This window comes from Liolophura sinensis, chromosome 10, assembly GCF_032854445.1.
Source record: "Liolophura sinensis isolate JHLJ2023 chromosome 10, CUHK_Ljap_v2, whole genome shotgun sequence".
In the NCBI taxonomy this organism is placed as follows: Eukaryota; Metazoa; Mollusca; class Polyplacophora; order Chitonida; family Chitonidae; genus Liolophura; species Liolophura sinensis.
The window spans coordinates 7,621,067-7,636,342 of NC_088304.1; the positions used below are offsets into that span (position 1 = coordinate 7,621,067).

General features: G+C 39.7%; 1 protein-coding gene across 1 annotated transcript; it reads right to left on the reverse strand.

Moving 5' to 3' along the window:
• Nucleotides 1-1,029: 1,029 nt before the first annotated feature.
• Nucleotides 1,030-8,490, reverse strand: LOC135476489 (uncharacterized). Its single transcript, XM_064756521.1, has 8 exons — nucleotides 8,028-8,490; nucleotides 7,406-7,681; nucleotides 5,956-6,147; nucleotides 4,940-5,089; nucleotides 3,963-4,342; nucleotides 3,091-3,175; nucleotides 1,805-1,890; nucleotides 1,030-1,095 (listed from the first exon to the last, which is right to left on the reverse strand). The coding sequence occupies exons 1-8, from the start codon at nucleotides 8,488-8,490 to the stop codon at nucleotides 1,030-1,032; spliced, it is 1,698 nt and encodes a 565-aa protein (XP_064612591.1).
• Nucleotides 8,491-15,276: the final 6,786 nt, after the last annotated feature.

Sequence of the window (15,276 nt, forward strand, 5' to 3'; positions counted from 1 at the left end):
AACTGCTATACGTTAAAATCATGCATGTATTTTCTAAACAATGTGATACTAATTTGTATGAATGATACTTTGGATATTGATGCACCGCTTGACGACAATGGCTAGTTTTTATCACGCAACTATAAATACTACTGCGTAAAACAAACCAGATAAGTTTGGTGACTTCATGTTTGATGTCTGCATTTTTGGTAAGGCCATGTTGGTGTGCGGATGTTTGATTTGATTTTGATTGATGTTTTTACGCTTCACTCAAGAATATTTCACTTGTAGGATGGGGGACAGCATATAAGAGGGAGGAAACCGGGTAGAGCGTGGGGGAAACCCACAACCATCCGCAGGTTGGTGACAGATCCCACATACCGCCGGAGAGGAAACCAGCATGAGTATATTTGGTAAGGGCATGTTGGTAAACACATGTTATGTATTTACATTTTTGGTATTTATATGCGTGATATTTGTATTTGCTACATACTCTAATCATAAAGAGCCCTATACATACACAAAAAAACAAAAAAAAAACAAAAAAAAAAACAATAATAGAACAAAAAAGAAAGATATTTTTACAAAACCGTTAGGTTTGCACCCAGTGCTTTATTACAGATGAATCTGCAACATTGCAAAGACATAGCCACAGATAATATTCGCTTTGTATATGCAAAAAATAACAAATTATTGAATTTTTCTCTGAATTCGCAGTCTTTTTGTTCAACCAACATCCACCAATATTTCATTGTTGCTTTACCTGCCTTAAAGACTGAGACTTTATTCTATTGTCAAATGTATATTTTTATATATTTTTCGTTTATCCGCGTGTCCATTTTCCACATTCCCCAAAGAACACTGGACTCCATCAGACTCGTGTTCAGTACTTTGTTTCCAAAGCCTTGGCTGTGAAAGCAGACAAGACTGAAGGTTTCACACTTCCTGAAGATGCTGTTGACCTCTTTGAGTGTTATGTATGGTTTGTTTACATACAAGATAAAGGTATCACACTACTAGATTTCTACATTGCTCAAAGCACCGCACTTCCTATTTCTTGCCGGCTGATGAAGAGAAAGCCTCGGGACCATCCGCTAAACATTTGAACAGCTTGAACTGAAAGAAAAAAATATTGAAAGCACTTAAGACATGAATCGACAAAGCGTATTTCTAAACCTTTCTACAAATTAAATTAAAACGAACAAAATGTTGGGAAAAAAGAAATAAACTGATAAAGCCTGAGGGCGACCCGCTAAACATTTATATGGATTAAATTAAAATTAACAAAGAATTGGAAGCACTTAAGAAATGAATTGATAAACACGGGGGCAACCCGCTAACCATTTAAACAGATTGAATTAAAACGGTAAAATTTTAAATATTTGGGGTGTGATTAATGGTGGCTGTATGCCCAGTTTAATTAATCTCCTAAATGCAGGTGTTAATTAACCGGCTATTGCTGTGTTATCCACATCTCTCAAGCTCTGTAGGAAAATCGTATATTACACAGTGCAAGATCAATAAATACATTCAACGCCGAATCTCATGTCAATGAAATTCTATCGTTTGCATCGCTATGTCCCGTCGTGAAAATTATCGGTAGCTGGGCGGTACTAGAATATCTATGTTTGACTTCATCAATAAGAAATCACAAATGAGGAATGGAGGATTATTTTTTCGTAGCCTTCTCCAACATGTATGATGCGGGGCAATTTGAGTTTCACTCAGGATTTGTTAATATTCCGATTTCTACTACAAAAGCTAACCTTAAAGCAACAGAATAGCGTTATAAAGAGATCACAAATTCAAAGTCAATCTGACTTACCGAAATGATTTCTCCTATGAGGCCAGGGGAGTCTGGAGAGCGGCCGAGTTTGATTCCATCACAAATCAGAGGCTCCACCAACAAGGCTACAAACCATAAAGGGGTTAAATTATCAAATTGTTAAACATTATATCATGGGAGCCTATTCTAACAATTCAACTTGTCTTGCATTTTGGTTTTATGCCAACGTATCTTATCTTTACAGGATTTGAATGTGGATAACAACTTGTGAAATATTGGTATACAACGCTTCTATAAATACACTCTACCATCGTTGTTAAGCAAGTGTCAGAATGTACAGTCGAGAGGTTGCAAACCAATTAATTCGCTGTTGCTATGCATATACCGTTATTATCCATGTATATACCATATAATGTTGCTCTTTCAACTTCTAGGTGCCTCCCAAAGACGTATATATTTTGGTGCCTGATTGTTTTATTAAATAGTGGATTAACAGCACGAGATTGAGATTGATTAAGATTGAGTGTTTTTTTTTTATTCCACAGCGGGTTTATTGCGCACAAGATTTACAGTTTCGTTTCAGATTTGTTCATCCTCACTCGATGCGGAAAGAATGACATAAGTGAGAATCTAGACTGCATTATTAAACTGAATACTGAAAAGCCATTGAATTTTTGGCATGAACGGAATACAGGGTTTTGTAATTATTCTTTTTTCACAATCAAATGTCTCGTAAACTGCACCGATTAAATGTGCATCTAGGTTAATAGACGTTCTAACGGGACATTCTTGACTGAGAAGGGTAACGAAACGAAATAGCTTGTGGTGGCACTGGTGTGGAAGGCAACAATATGCTTTATCTAATCTAACTTGGGATTAAAATATCAGAAATAGAATTCTTTAAATTTTCCCTCTTTAAACAAATGTAAACACGTATATTAAATTATCCTTCCAATGATGGCCTTGATTTTAGTTTTACATCGAAAAGAATGAAAAATAAAAGTGCAAAGGGTGAAACCTGTCTGAGGTGGAATGTGTGGGTAAAGTTTGGGTCAACTGACTCAAAAATCTGAGTAATTCAATGGGGCTAATTCGACTCCGAAAACTCATATCACCAGTCTGAGGTGGAATGTGTGGGTACCATGTGAGTCATGGACGACTCCTGTGAATTTTCCGACTAACCAAATGAGTCAAGATATAACCAGGCGAGTCTCTTGACTCAGCTGATCAGGTAATTTGACTCAGTTCTCTCAGTCAAATTGGCTACATTGAATTACTCAGATTTTCGAGTCACTTGTCCCAAACATTTCTCTCGGTGTGCTTACCTCCGGCCTCAGCGGCCTGTATTCTGCCGTTGGAGTCGACTATCAATTGTCCTGCTTGGAACTGGTAGATAACCTCCTTCCTTCCCTGCAACGAGAAAATCAAAGAAGACATGTCAATTTTCTAAACTTCAAGATGAGATTTTCATGTGTTGAAGCGCCTTAAGAAACTAAGTAGGCGAGGACTGCAATGTACGAGTGAACATGTTTATTTATTTATTTATTTATTTGATTGGTGTTTTTTTACGCCGTACTCAAGAATATTTCACTTATGCGACGGCGGCCAGCATTATGGTGGGTGGAAACCGGGCACGACCATCCGCAGGTTGCTGCAAGACCTTCCAACTTAAGGCCGGAGAGGACTTGAACTCACAGCGACCACATTGGTGAGAGGCTCCAGGGTCATTAAGCTGCGCTAGCGCGCTATCCGACTGAGCCACTGAGCAACTCTTGCATGCCCAGTGCACTTGCATCGTAGGTCAATTGTTTAAGACGAATGTTGAATAACAAGCTTTAGCTATTTGTTTTTGAATGAGTCAGGATTTTATAACATCTCCCCACATGACATTTTTCTTTCAGACTTAACGAGCTTTTTGTGTGAAGGGTAATTAGGTTTTTGAAAGGTCATACATGAATGTGTATGGTTTGATAAGATAATACTGAACAAGTCATGTATCCCGGTGCGCTCGGCAAAATGAATGAGATACCTATACCCGCGCAATCGCGACTCGCTTCCAAGCTAAACTGACCAGTGTTCCCTGAAAATACATGCGTTACCAGACTGAGACAAAATGCCATCGCAGTGGGAAGATCTGTTTGATCGGGTGAAGAGCGGTGGGGGTGCCGTAAACAGGATTTTCCTCTTTCAAACTCACCGTTTCTCGGTCGCCGCTGACAGTGACCGAACGGTCGGGCACAGTCCTGGCGAAGCCCATTGGCACCGAGTTGTCATCCATTATGGCGATGGAACGGAAAGTTCCCTCGCACTCGTTGTTAGCCACGACGATGGCGTTGGGCTGGCTCTGTGTCGTGACGTATTCCACTACTAAGGTAACCCTATCTGTTAAGTCGAGGTTGGAGGAGTGGACCCTTACAAGGGTGTCCCCATTGAACACTCCAACAAACTCTCCGGAGTTCTCTCTCGTCTCTCTAGTGGAAAACTGCTCCGTGGTGGTATAATACCTGTTCCTGGACACGTCCACGACTTGACCATCGGGTCCAAACTCCAGCTCAATCTCGGGGTGTTCAACGCACACTGAAAAATTGCCATAGAATTTATTTATTTTCATTGATTGATTTATTTATTTATTTAACTGTTTAACACCACACTTGCTAAAAGAATTTTCACTTATGTGATCATTTTTACGATGAATCTGCACTTATGCGAACACTTCCACGATGAATTTGCACTTGTCTCATCAATTCTACGATCAGTTTGCACTTATAGATCACTTATACGATGAATATGCACTTCTACGATGAACTTGCACTTATGCGATCACTTATACGATGAATTTCCTCTTATACAATGAAGATCAATATTTATGGATGACGAACACCGGAGTACTTGGGGTAAGCCAATATTCTACCGAACTTTCCCACTTGTTTGACACATATATGCATACTACACTGGTAGAAGACAAGAGGTTTTCAACGAACGTTAGACAACACAGAAGCGGCCATGAGAAGGTCTTCCCCAGTGATCTTGTCCTCCTGACTGGTTATGTATTTTGAATATCAATGCTTGCGTGGAAAGCACAGCCGCTGTTTGTGACAACGGATATACACCAAGAAATATCATGTAGATAGTAGTAAAATATGTCATCTCAGCACAGAATAAAATCTTTCTTACGTCTTGGGGCAAAGTCCTCCTGTAAATGATCGCAGCCACAGATGTTAAGGTCAAAGAAAGTTCCAATGGGACAACTCATGATCTCAGAAAACTCTCCATCCGTGGAGACATACCGGCTTCTGTCGCCATCCACAGCTTGCAAGAAGCATTCTGTTCGACACAAAGTAGACTTTTATACAAACTTAAGCAAGGAAACACTTTATCTATGAGGATGAAGAAAAAGTCAAACGGTCAAAGGAAACGGTATAAATTACACTAGAGACAAAGCTACGACGTGAGGAAAAATAGGCCACAAATAGCCATATTTATTTTAAGTGATGATTACCACGAAGCATGAAATAACAGATGTGGCGTCCAGTTGTCTATTTTACATATGCTTTTAGGATGATTACATAAAAGGCAATACTGCGACCTCCAGGTTTGTGTTAACTGCAACCTTAAGGTTTGTGTTAACTACGACCTTCATGTTTATGTTATCTACCACCTTCAGGATTGTGTTAACTGATATTTTCAGGTTTGTGTTAACTACGACCTTCATGTCTGTGTTATCTACCACCTTCAGGTTTGTGTTAACTACGTCCTTCATGTTTATGTTATCTACCACCTTCAGGATTGTGTTAACTGCTACCTTCATGTTTGTGTTAACTGTGACCTTCAAGTTTGTGTTAACTACAACCTTTAGATTTATGTTAACTGAACCTCTGGCAAAACACAAATAGCACACTTTGCTAGCTGAAACTGTTTATGTTTCTCTCTTTAAGATCATACACAGATAGAAGTTACCTGTCCTAATACTTTCTTCAGCGCAGAGTTAATGTCTGTTAGGACAAAGACCGAATTACACTGGTTTTCTTTTCTTTTAAAAATATTCCTCAAGAATAAAAAAAAAAAACATCTTTCGGAAATTCTTAGCGAAAAATCCTGCGTTAAAACAGCGGATTTCCATCTGAAGACAATGTGTACAAATTTGACGGAGAGTTCTTGAGCAACTCTCTGAGTGGATGTCGTCAACTTACGGCCTTCGCTGGTCACAACCGGTTCGCAGGTATCCACACAGGTAGGATCGCTGACGCACTGGCCGTTGACGTTAGCTGTTCCGAATGGACAACAGTCCACAAAGCTGGTAATCCCGTTAATACAGGTAATTCTAGCACGGCAGTTGTCATATCCGTTGATCAGTGAGCCATTGTTCGCATTAATACAAGGGTCTGGAAACAAACAAACAAAAAGAACAGGAGTCATTATAAAGCATGAAAATGTATGTTTGAAGTAACCTTACCTCAAAATGTTCAACATGTCTGAGGTCCTTAACATTCATTTTAATACACAGTCAGATTTGAAGCTCTGAATTTATCATTAGCATATCTAAAATGCCGGTATATCAAATGTGAAATGTTCAGTATTGAACATGTGTGAACACCTGGAAGTACTGTTAGAGTAGAGAGGGTATTTACACTTGTGAACGCCTGGAAGTACTGCTAGAGTATAGAGAAGTACCATTAGAGTACAGAGAATGTTAACATGTTTGAACTCCTAGAAGTACTGCTACAGCACAGAAGATATTAACATGTGTAAACACCTGGAAGTACTGCTACAGAAGATATTAACATGTGTGAACACCTGGAAGTACTGCTGCAGCACAGAAGATATTAACATGTGTGAACACCTGGACAGAAGATATTAACACGTGTGAACATCTGGAAGTACTGTTAGAGCATAGAAGATATTAACATGTGTGAACATCTGGAAGTACTGCTAGAGTATAGAGGATATTAACACGTGTGAACACCTGGAAGTACTGTCAGAGCATAGAGGATATTAACACGTGTGAACACCTCGAAGTACTGTCAGAGCATAGAGGATATTAACACGTGTGAACACCTGGAAGTACTGTTAGAGTATAGAGGATATTAACACGTGTGAACACCTGGAAGTACTGTTAGAGTATAGAGGATATTAACACGTGTGAACACCTGGAAGTACTGTCAGAGCATAGAGGATATTAACACGTGTGAACATCTGGAAGTACTGTCAGAGCATAGAGGATATTAACACGTGTGAACACCTGGAAGTACTGTCAGAGCATAGAGGATATTAACATGTGTGAACACCTGGAAGTACTGTCAGAGCATAGAGAATATTAACACGTGTGAACACCTGGAAGTACTGTCAGAGCATAGAGAATATTAACACGTGTGAACACCTGGAAGTACTGCTACAGCACAGAAGATATTAACATGTGTGAACACCTGGAAGTACTGTCAGAGCATAGAGGATATTAACACGTGTGAACACCTGGAAGTACTGCTACAGCACAGAAGATATTAACATGTGTGAACACCTGGAAGTACTGTCAGAGCAAAGAGGATATTAACATGTGTGAACACCTGTAGGTATTGTTAGAGTATAGAGAATATTAACGGGTGTGAACACCTGGAAGTAGACTGGAAAGCGTTTCATACAAACCTCTGGGGCAGTTAGCGTTGATAGGATTGTCTCCCGCCAGACGAGCCTGATTCCAGTAAGTTCCCACGGCGAGCTCTCGTCTGACCTGAGTGAACCGACCAGATTCCGTGGGTAGGCATTGGAAAAATGACCAGCAATCATCTGTTTCAGCATAGCCTATTCCGTTTTTAATGACACAGGTAGCGCACGGACCGCCAACTTCTAGCGTTGTTGTTGTCGTTGTTGTTGTAGTGGTTGTGGTTGTTGTTGTTGTTGTGGTTGTTGTAATGAACTCCTCTGAAAGAAACCAGGAGAAGCATTAAAAAAACTGACGTATTCTTGATAAATAGTTTCTCCACTTTTGAGGTTTATCAAAGTGTATCTGCTTTAGATTGCAGTTGTGATATTAGTAATTGTTGTTAGATTAGTAATCTAATCATCAGTAGATTGGAAATCTGGAGAGTTAAACTGTGTTACTGTTTATTTTTCACCTTGTGTGATTTATTTTAAACGGTATCTTTCTCCCCTAAAAATAAGAATGTTTAACGGAAGTGGTTTAACAGTAAAATCTACAGTTATACCGTGTTTTTTTTTTAATAAAACGCTTGGACGTTTGAGTGACGTGGCGGACAGTTGGACGCACCTGGGCAGATAGCGGAGAAGAACAGATTGGTGTCGCTCTCGAATTCCTGGAAGGAGTCTGTCTCGAAGAAAAGAGCTCGGTTTGTAGCGAAATCTCCAGCGGCTGTCCTGTTGACAAAGCCTTGAGCAACCGCAATAACGGAAACGATGACACCTTGGTTCCTGGTTTGAGAGATGGCTTGTTCACTTGGGGCTTGGGCAGATCTATCCGGGTTACCATCAACAATCAACACCACCACTTGCTTGGCCCGGGCACGGCGGGACTGGGCAAAATTGTCGTTGGCACATTCAATACCTTCGTTGTAAGATGTTCGTCCCCCAGGGATTGGCGTGGTTTGGACGGCGTTAATGACACTAGCCTGGGTGTTGGACAAAGAGAGTGGAACAACTTCCCTTCTGTTTGTTCCAAAGTAACAGATACCCAGCTGGACTTTGCTGTTAGGAGTGGCGCCATCAATGTCCATTCTTTGTACCAGATTGATTACACCCTGTCTGTAATCAGCGCTGAAACGCCCTGTACTGCTAGACGCATCCACTATCATCATTACATCGATGAATTCGTCGCAGTTAGCTGTAACCATGGAAAAGTAATATTAAACCTTGTATTCTTGTATAACATACGCGAAACGAGCTATAGGACATAGATATTATTTGGCACAGATTGCCCTAACAAAACTGACCGCTAATTTTCAACAAAAACCTCGATGTTTGTTTTGTACAAATATGTTAAATATTTACGAAATGTAGTTACAGACTGATGTTTTTCTAAAAGTAGGAGTTTCAATGAATTTTACCGTCTTGAGCACGTGCTCCGCAGAGAAGCACGGCTAGTGCGAATAATATCCGTGGCATGATGACTTCTTGTGTGGCCTTTCTGCAACACGTAAAGAAATAACAAACCGTAAAAATCAATGCAATAAGTTATTGCTTCCTCCACCTATAGAACTAACCGCCATCGTATAAAGGCGGAAAGTTTTTGAGGATAGTGTTAAAAGAATCAAATAAAGATTATGTGGTGTATTTTAATGTAGCTGAAAGTCTATTTGCTGAACTTCAGCTCGCTTTTTAAATTGCGACACCGACAGGGCTCACAAAGGCGTTAAGGTCTTTTTACATGAAGTTTCTTTACACTAATATCATTTGCTTTACACTAATATTGCACATGGGTGGAATATGTGTGTTATTTGTTGGTATGTTTGTCATTTACTTGCCAGGAGCCCGTGGTTTATGACAATAATGCAATGTGCAGCTACAATTACCAATAAAAAATATTATTTATTCCTGTTTAGCTTTTTCTTCACCCTATATCTTGTGTATTCTGTTTTTATATCCATAATAGCAAATATCCATGTCGACTGTTATTTACATTATGTCTCCTGCTGTACGTGAGAAGGTCTGACAGCAACCTGCGGGTGGTCGTGGATTTCCCCCGGGCTCTGCCCGGTTTCCTCCCACCATAATGCTGGCCGCCGTCGTATAAGTGAAATATTCTTGAGTACGGCGTGAAACACCAATCAAATAAATAAATCAAATAAATTGAGGTCGAGGGTTCGAATCCAGATCTCGCTTTAAGTTAAAAATCACGAGTTTCTTTAGGTATAAGAAAACTTAATTATTTCAGGTATTCCGGCGTAAAACAACAATCAAATAAATAAATAAATATTTACATTGTGCAATAAATGAAGTATATAGTATAATATAGACTGGCTTGATGATTGCTTCGTGATTTTATTTATTTATTTGATTGGTATTTAACGCCATACTCATGAGTACTTCACCTCTACAACTTATATGATTGATTAATTTGGTCTGAAGAACATTAACCACATGCTGGCAACAATATTTGAAACTAGTTATTAATGTTGCATCGAAAAAAATTTCAACGTAAAAGATATGCATATCACTTTGTGGTTACAAAAACTGAAGTAAAATTAACTAAATTGTAGAGAAGGACGAGTAACAACCGCATATTTAAGAATTATTTTAACCAGCACAATATTATGGTTTATGCTTAGATTTGGTATACAAGTAAATAATACAACTGACCTAATACAAGTGAAAACATTCTTAAATACGTCGTTATTTACTCTAACCAAATAGACAAACAGGTAAATAAATAAGCTTCATTCAAAATGGTTAATACATGTCTATAAAGCAGACCTAAGATAACATACCCATTTAACCAACTCCCCCCCCCCCCCCCATTATTGTCATAATACAATGTATTATGACAACATCAGCATGTCATTATCTAGAGTACAAAATGATTGTTTATAAAAACATTTAAAAATATATTCAATACTCTCTGATATTATAAGATATAAAGAATAACGTAAAACATGCATAAGGTCCTGGGATGTTATCCTTTACTAAAATAACAGAATGAGTCATCCAGTCTAATTAAAGATGCAATATCCCCATAGATTTCGACTCCTTTCTTACATTCGCTGCAGTTCGTGGACAGGAAATAATACACATGCGTTCCAACAATAAGTAACATTTTCCTAACAGTGTGACAAAGCCACGACTCAGAGAGACTTTCCGGGAACAGGACAGTGGTTCCGCAAGCGCCTCTGCGTGCGGTATTTCTCCGATTGCCTCGTCATTCCAGCTAACAGGATGACGAGTAAAATACTTCACCCTGTAGATAGGTTATCCTTTACTATGGTTGTAATTTCTACTAATCTATGCGAGTCTACATAATCAACGAAGAGAAGAAAGGTTAGCCTTACCAGAAAGCACGATCAGACCTGAGATATTTTCTCCGAATGACAGGTCTGGTAAAAGCGACGGAAAATGGACTGCGAGTTTGGCGGATGATCTAAGGTGTTTTATATTACCCATTATGATCTTCATCTGCCTCTGGCTATAAAAGGGGAGGGGCTCCGGGGGCTAGCGCGCCAATCGCAGCCGCCACCCAAATTGAGCGACGGCTTGATAAACATCTTCATATGCTCAGGCCGACCATCGCAAAAAGGGCTAAAATCAAAATGCGCTGGGTGGATATGAAAAATAACAAAATAACCATGTCGCTTTTGTGAATTTGTAAATGTTACAAGCGGGCATATCTGTTTTTTTTGAGTGATGACCAAAGGGCTTAGGGTTGCTAAGTGGTCAAGAAAAGAATCGCAATGACTATATTTCTTTTCAGCTTTTTTTCGTATTGTATGTTGTGGTCGCTAGATTTTTGACCTAGCAAATAAAAGTAAATTTTTTACCAAGGCCCATCAACCCAAAACCTTTTGACTCGAGTTGGCTGTATATGATAACTGTTTTTTTTACTGCAATAAGCCACACTGTTCTTTTCAACGCATGTCTTTTTTTTATTAAATATCAGCCTAAGGTAATGAATGACAGGTTACATGCCGTCAGCTGATCGACATTAAAGAAACTGCCAACTTTCACTGAAACGTGCAGATCTATTGAATTGCTTAAATGAGGTATAGACAAGAACGATTATTTTTTCTGCACACAAAAATCAGCCCGACTGACATCACACATGACCTAGAGATCGTATCAATGTTGTCATATGTCGTCAAAGTGAAGCGTAACACGGATTACGTCTCACTCGTACATTTTCAGTTACACCTCTGCATGCTCATTTGTCTGTCTAAGCACTTATGTATGGAATTATTTTTTGAACAAGCTGTGCATTTTGTAACAATGTTCATTTTATTTCTTCTCCATGTACATAATGTTCCTCAATAAAGTTTACCATAACTTTCTTATGTCTGGTTTCCCCAACCATAATGGTGGCCACCGTCGTACATGAGAAATATCCGTGAGTACAGCTTAAAACAACAATAAAATAAAAGAAATGAATATTTCTAGTGTGACACTTACGTAGAAGCTTATTTTTTCTATGGCCTTCCATTTAGCAATTTTATCCATCCTTTTTGATTCTTGAATTACTATAAATCCGCTAAAGATATCTTTTGTGTGACGGCTTCAGTTATTTTGAATTCTTATCAAGTTCCACATGTGATATTTCATTGGTCTGTTTTACATGCTATTATCATCTGGGGTCGTATATACATGTGTGAGATTTATCGAATAAAGTAAACCACACAAGTAGATAAAGCCTTCCATTAACTTTCATGTTTCTGCTTGACATTACAGAGCAAGCATTTTTAACCTTTAGTTTTTTTCCATGGCCATATAAATAGTGAGTGAGTGCTGGGAGTTTAGTGTCGTATTTAACAATTATTCAGTCATATGACGACGAAGGAATCCTTAGAGTGTATGTAATGTGCCTCCTTGTTGCAGGACGGATTTCCACCGCTCTTTTATCTAGTGCTGCTTCACTGAGACCCCTGACCGAAGGCAAGTGAGCTGCCTCGCCCTGGCCAATTATACTGATATGGGTCAGCCAGTCATTGCACTATCCCCTTCATGCTGAACGCCAAGCGAGGAAGTTACAACTTCCTCTTTTAACTATAAGTAGATAAAACTGGAGCAGTAAATTAGTTCAAATCTAAAAACTGAGACTTTGTATGCGTATCACCAGAAAAAGTCGATGATTTTCACAAAATGCAAGATGCGATGCATAAATATACTATGTACAATCTTTATAAAAGATTTTAAACTTATTTTGTACAATTTTGCCGCCCATGCTGGGAGCTACAACCCAGTGGCACAACCTCGGTCCCTTGTTGGGAGTTACAGCCCCGTGGTACAGCCTCGGTCCCTTGTTGGGAGTTACAGCCCAGTGGTACAGCCTCGGTCCCTTGTTGGGAGTTACAGCCCAGTGGTACAGCCTCGGTCCCTTGTTGGGAGTTACAATCCAGTGATACAGCCTCGGTCCCTTGTTGGGAGTTACAGCCCAGTCGTACAGCCTCGGTCCCTTGTTGGGAGTTACAGCCCAGTCGTACAGCCTCGGTCCCTTGTTGGGAGTTACAGCCCAGTCTTACAGCCTCGGTCCCTTGTTGGGAGTTACAGCCCAGTCGTACAGCCTCGGTCCCTTGTTGGGAGTTACAGCCCAGGGGCCACTTTCACAAAGCTTCGTAAGTTACGAAAAAAGGATTTATTTATTTAAGTTTTGTGAAAGTGGCCCCAGTGGTAAAGCCTCTTCCCCCATGTTGGGAACTTCAGCCCAGTGGTACAGCTGCTAAGCGATGTAAAAGAGATTTCAATTGACCATCTGAGAGCTTGGGGAGGAGTGTATATGCTATGATGAGATATAAATGTTGTGTAGAATATGACTCTTAAGGTGGCGGTGTCTTACTGCTGGGTGTTTTTAGAATGTTTTTAAATGGTCAATCCCTAGCTCTTGCGAACAGCAGTTCAATCTAATCAAAATACTTTAATTTGTGGACTGCATTTTTTATAAATAAACAGATGCAATAACTATGGCGTTGAAAAGGTAATTAAAGTGTGCTGATCACATACGTCAGAAAGTTGTCAAGTTGACAGAAATAATGAATGGTTTCTTTAGAATATATGTTACCTGGGAAAAATTTTAAAATGATATAACCGTTTGCTCTTGGTTTTTGCAAGAGTGAGCACATACGTTCCCTCAGTACACATAATTTTGATAACGTTAAGCCGGTCGTGTACGGAGCCTTAGGGTCTGTATTAATTTACGGAGCTTTACTTCAGCACCGCTCTTTTATATAGGGAGGTAAATTTATCTCAGGTCACGTGAGCCTATCATCATTCATTAATCTTATTTACATTTACAGATTCTTATCTATATGTGTGGACGTCAAAGGAGGTTTCTGTGGCGATGGATTTTTTTCAGACTTTTTCCTTCTGCTTTTTTTTTTCGTCTTGCACATTACTACCCCAGATAGATGTTTATCTCCCGTGAAGTCGTCTCTGAGAGGAAGTAATCAGACGGCGTGTAGCTAAGAAGTTTACCCGAGGCTTTATAGCTCGCATTTTGCTTTCTCAACTCACCGTAAAAATTGGAGGTGTGGCCCGCACTGTCATATCTGAATCAGTCATGATATAAACTACGGTGATGTTGAATAATGAGTAGGTAGGAATGGAAGATAGGTGCAGTTACACCGCTGCAAAGCTTAAGACAGTGTTTACTACAGGTGTGTGTGTGTGTGTGTGTGTGTTACGATAATAACTAACATGTAGCCGATAATAACTAACATGTAGCCGATAAAAACTAACATGTAGCCGATAATAACCAACATGTAGCCGAACAAACTCAGATCAGTGAGTTCTCAGTTTCGAAACTAGCTCTCCCTGATTAGTCAGGAGATTTTTGCCTTACCTGACCACAAACAGTTAGTGGTGTACTATGGAAACTCCGGTTTCTCCCATTTATTGTAACTGACATGTAATGTTACATGGGCATATAGCTCTATATAACTGACATACAATGTTGACTGGGCATATACATGTATGTAACCGACATGCAAAGTTATCTGAGCACATACCGGTATGTAGGCCTAACTGACATGCAAGTGACATGCAATGTTATCTGGGCACATTGCTAGTATTTACACACGAGGGTATCTGTGAATATACCTATATGTAACCGACAAGCAATGTTATCTGGGCACATATCTGCATGTAGGCCTAACTGAGATATAAGTGACAAGCAATGTCATCTGGGTACATACCTGCATGTAGGCCTAACTGAGATATAACTGACAAGCAATGTCATCTGGGCACATACCTGCATGTAGGCCTAACTGACATGTAACTGACATACACTTATCTGGGCATATTGATATAACTTACATACAACGGCATACAGGTATGAATATATCTCTATGTAACTTACATGTGTGTGTGAGCAAATAACTCTTAGCAATAACTCTTAATAATAGGCCGTCAGAAGGAAAGCCCCCTCTTTTTTCATGGCGCGGAATGTTGAAATTACACAGAAAGGCCACAGATGATTGCGATGAAATGGGTGACAGGGGTTTGTGGGTGCCTGGAGCAGTCTATGTGTGTGGGACAAGAACGCCTGGGGATGGGGCGAGACTGACCTGACGAGAGAGAAAAAAGCGTTCATCTTTAATGGGATGCGACTGTCGCCCTGTTTAAGTTTAGGGCTGTACTAAAATTAGCTTTATCATGTTACGGTGATGAACATCTTGGTTTAGAAGGTAACACACCTGTCTGCGATCACGGCCACCAGGTCGTTTTATCATTTATTTAATAAAACCACGGGCCACTTCTTACCTCCCCCAACCCATCCCATCCCCCATCACACACACTTTTTAACGGGAATATTAGGTTATTAGCAGGAGCCATGGTAAGATTTCGGCTTTTCCCCCCACAACAAT

Coding starts and splice junctions, on each gene's coding strand:
- LOC135476489 (XM_064756521.1), bottom strand. CDS start 8,490: ATGGACATTGATGGCGCCACTCCTAACAGCAAAGTCCAGCTGGGTATC. Junction 4,343..4,939: donor GGAGGACTTTGCCCCAAGAC/GTAAGAAAGATT, acceptor GCAATTTTTCAG/TGTGCGTTGAACACCCCGAG. Junction 1,891..3,090: donor ACAGGCCGCTGAGGCCGGAG/GTAAGCACACCG, acceptor TATGGTTTGTAG/CCTTGTTGGTGGAGCCTCTG.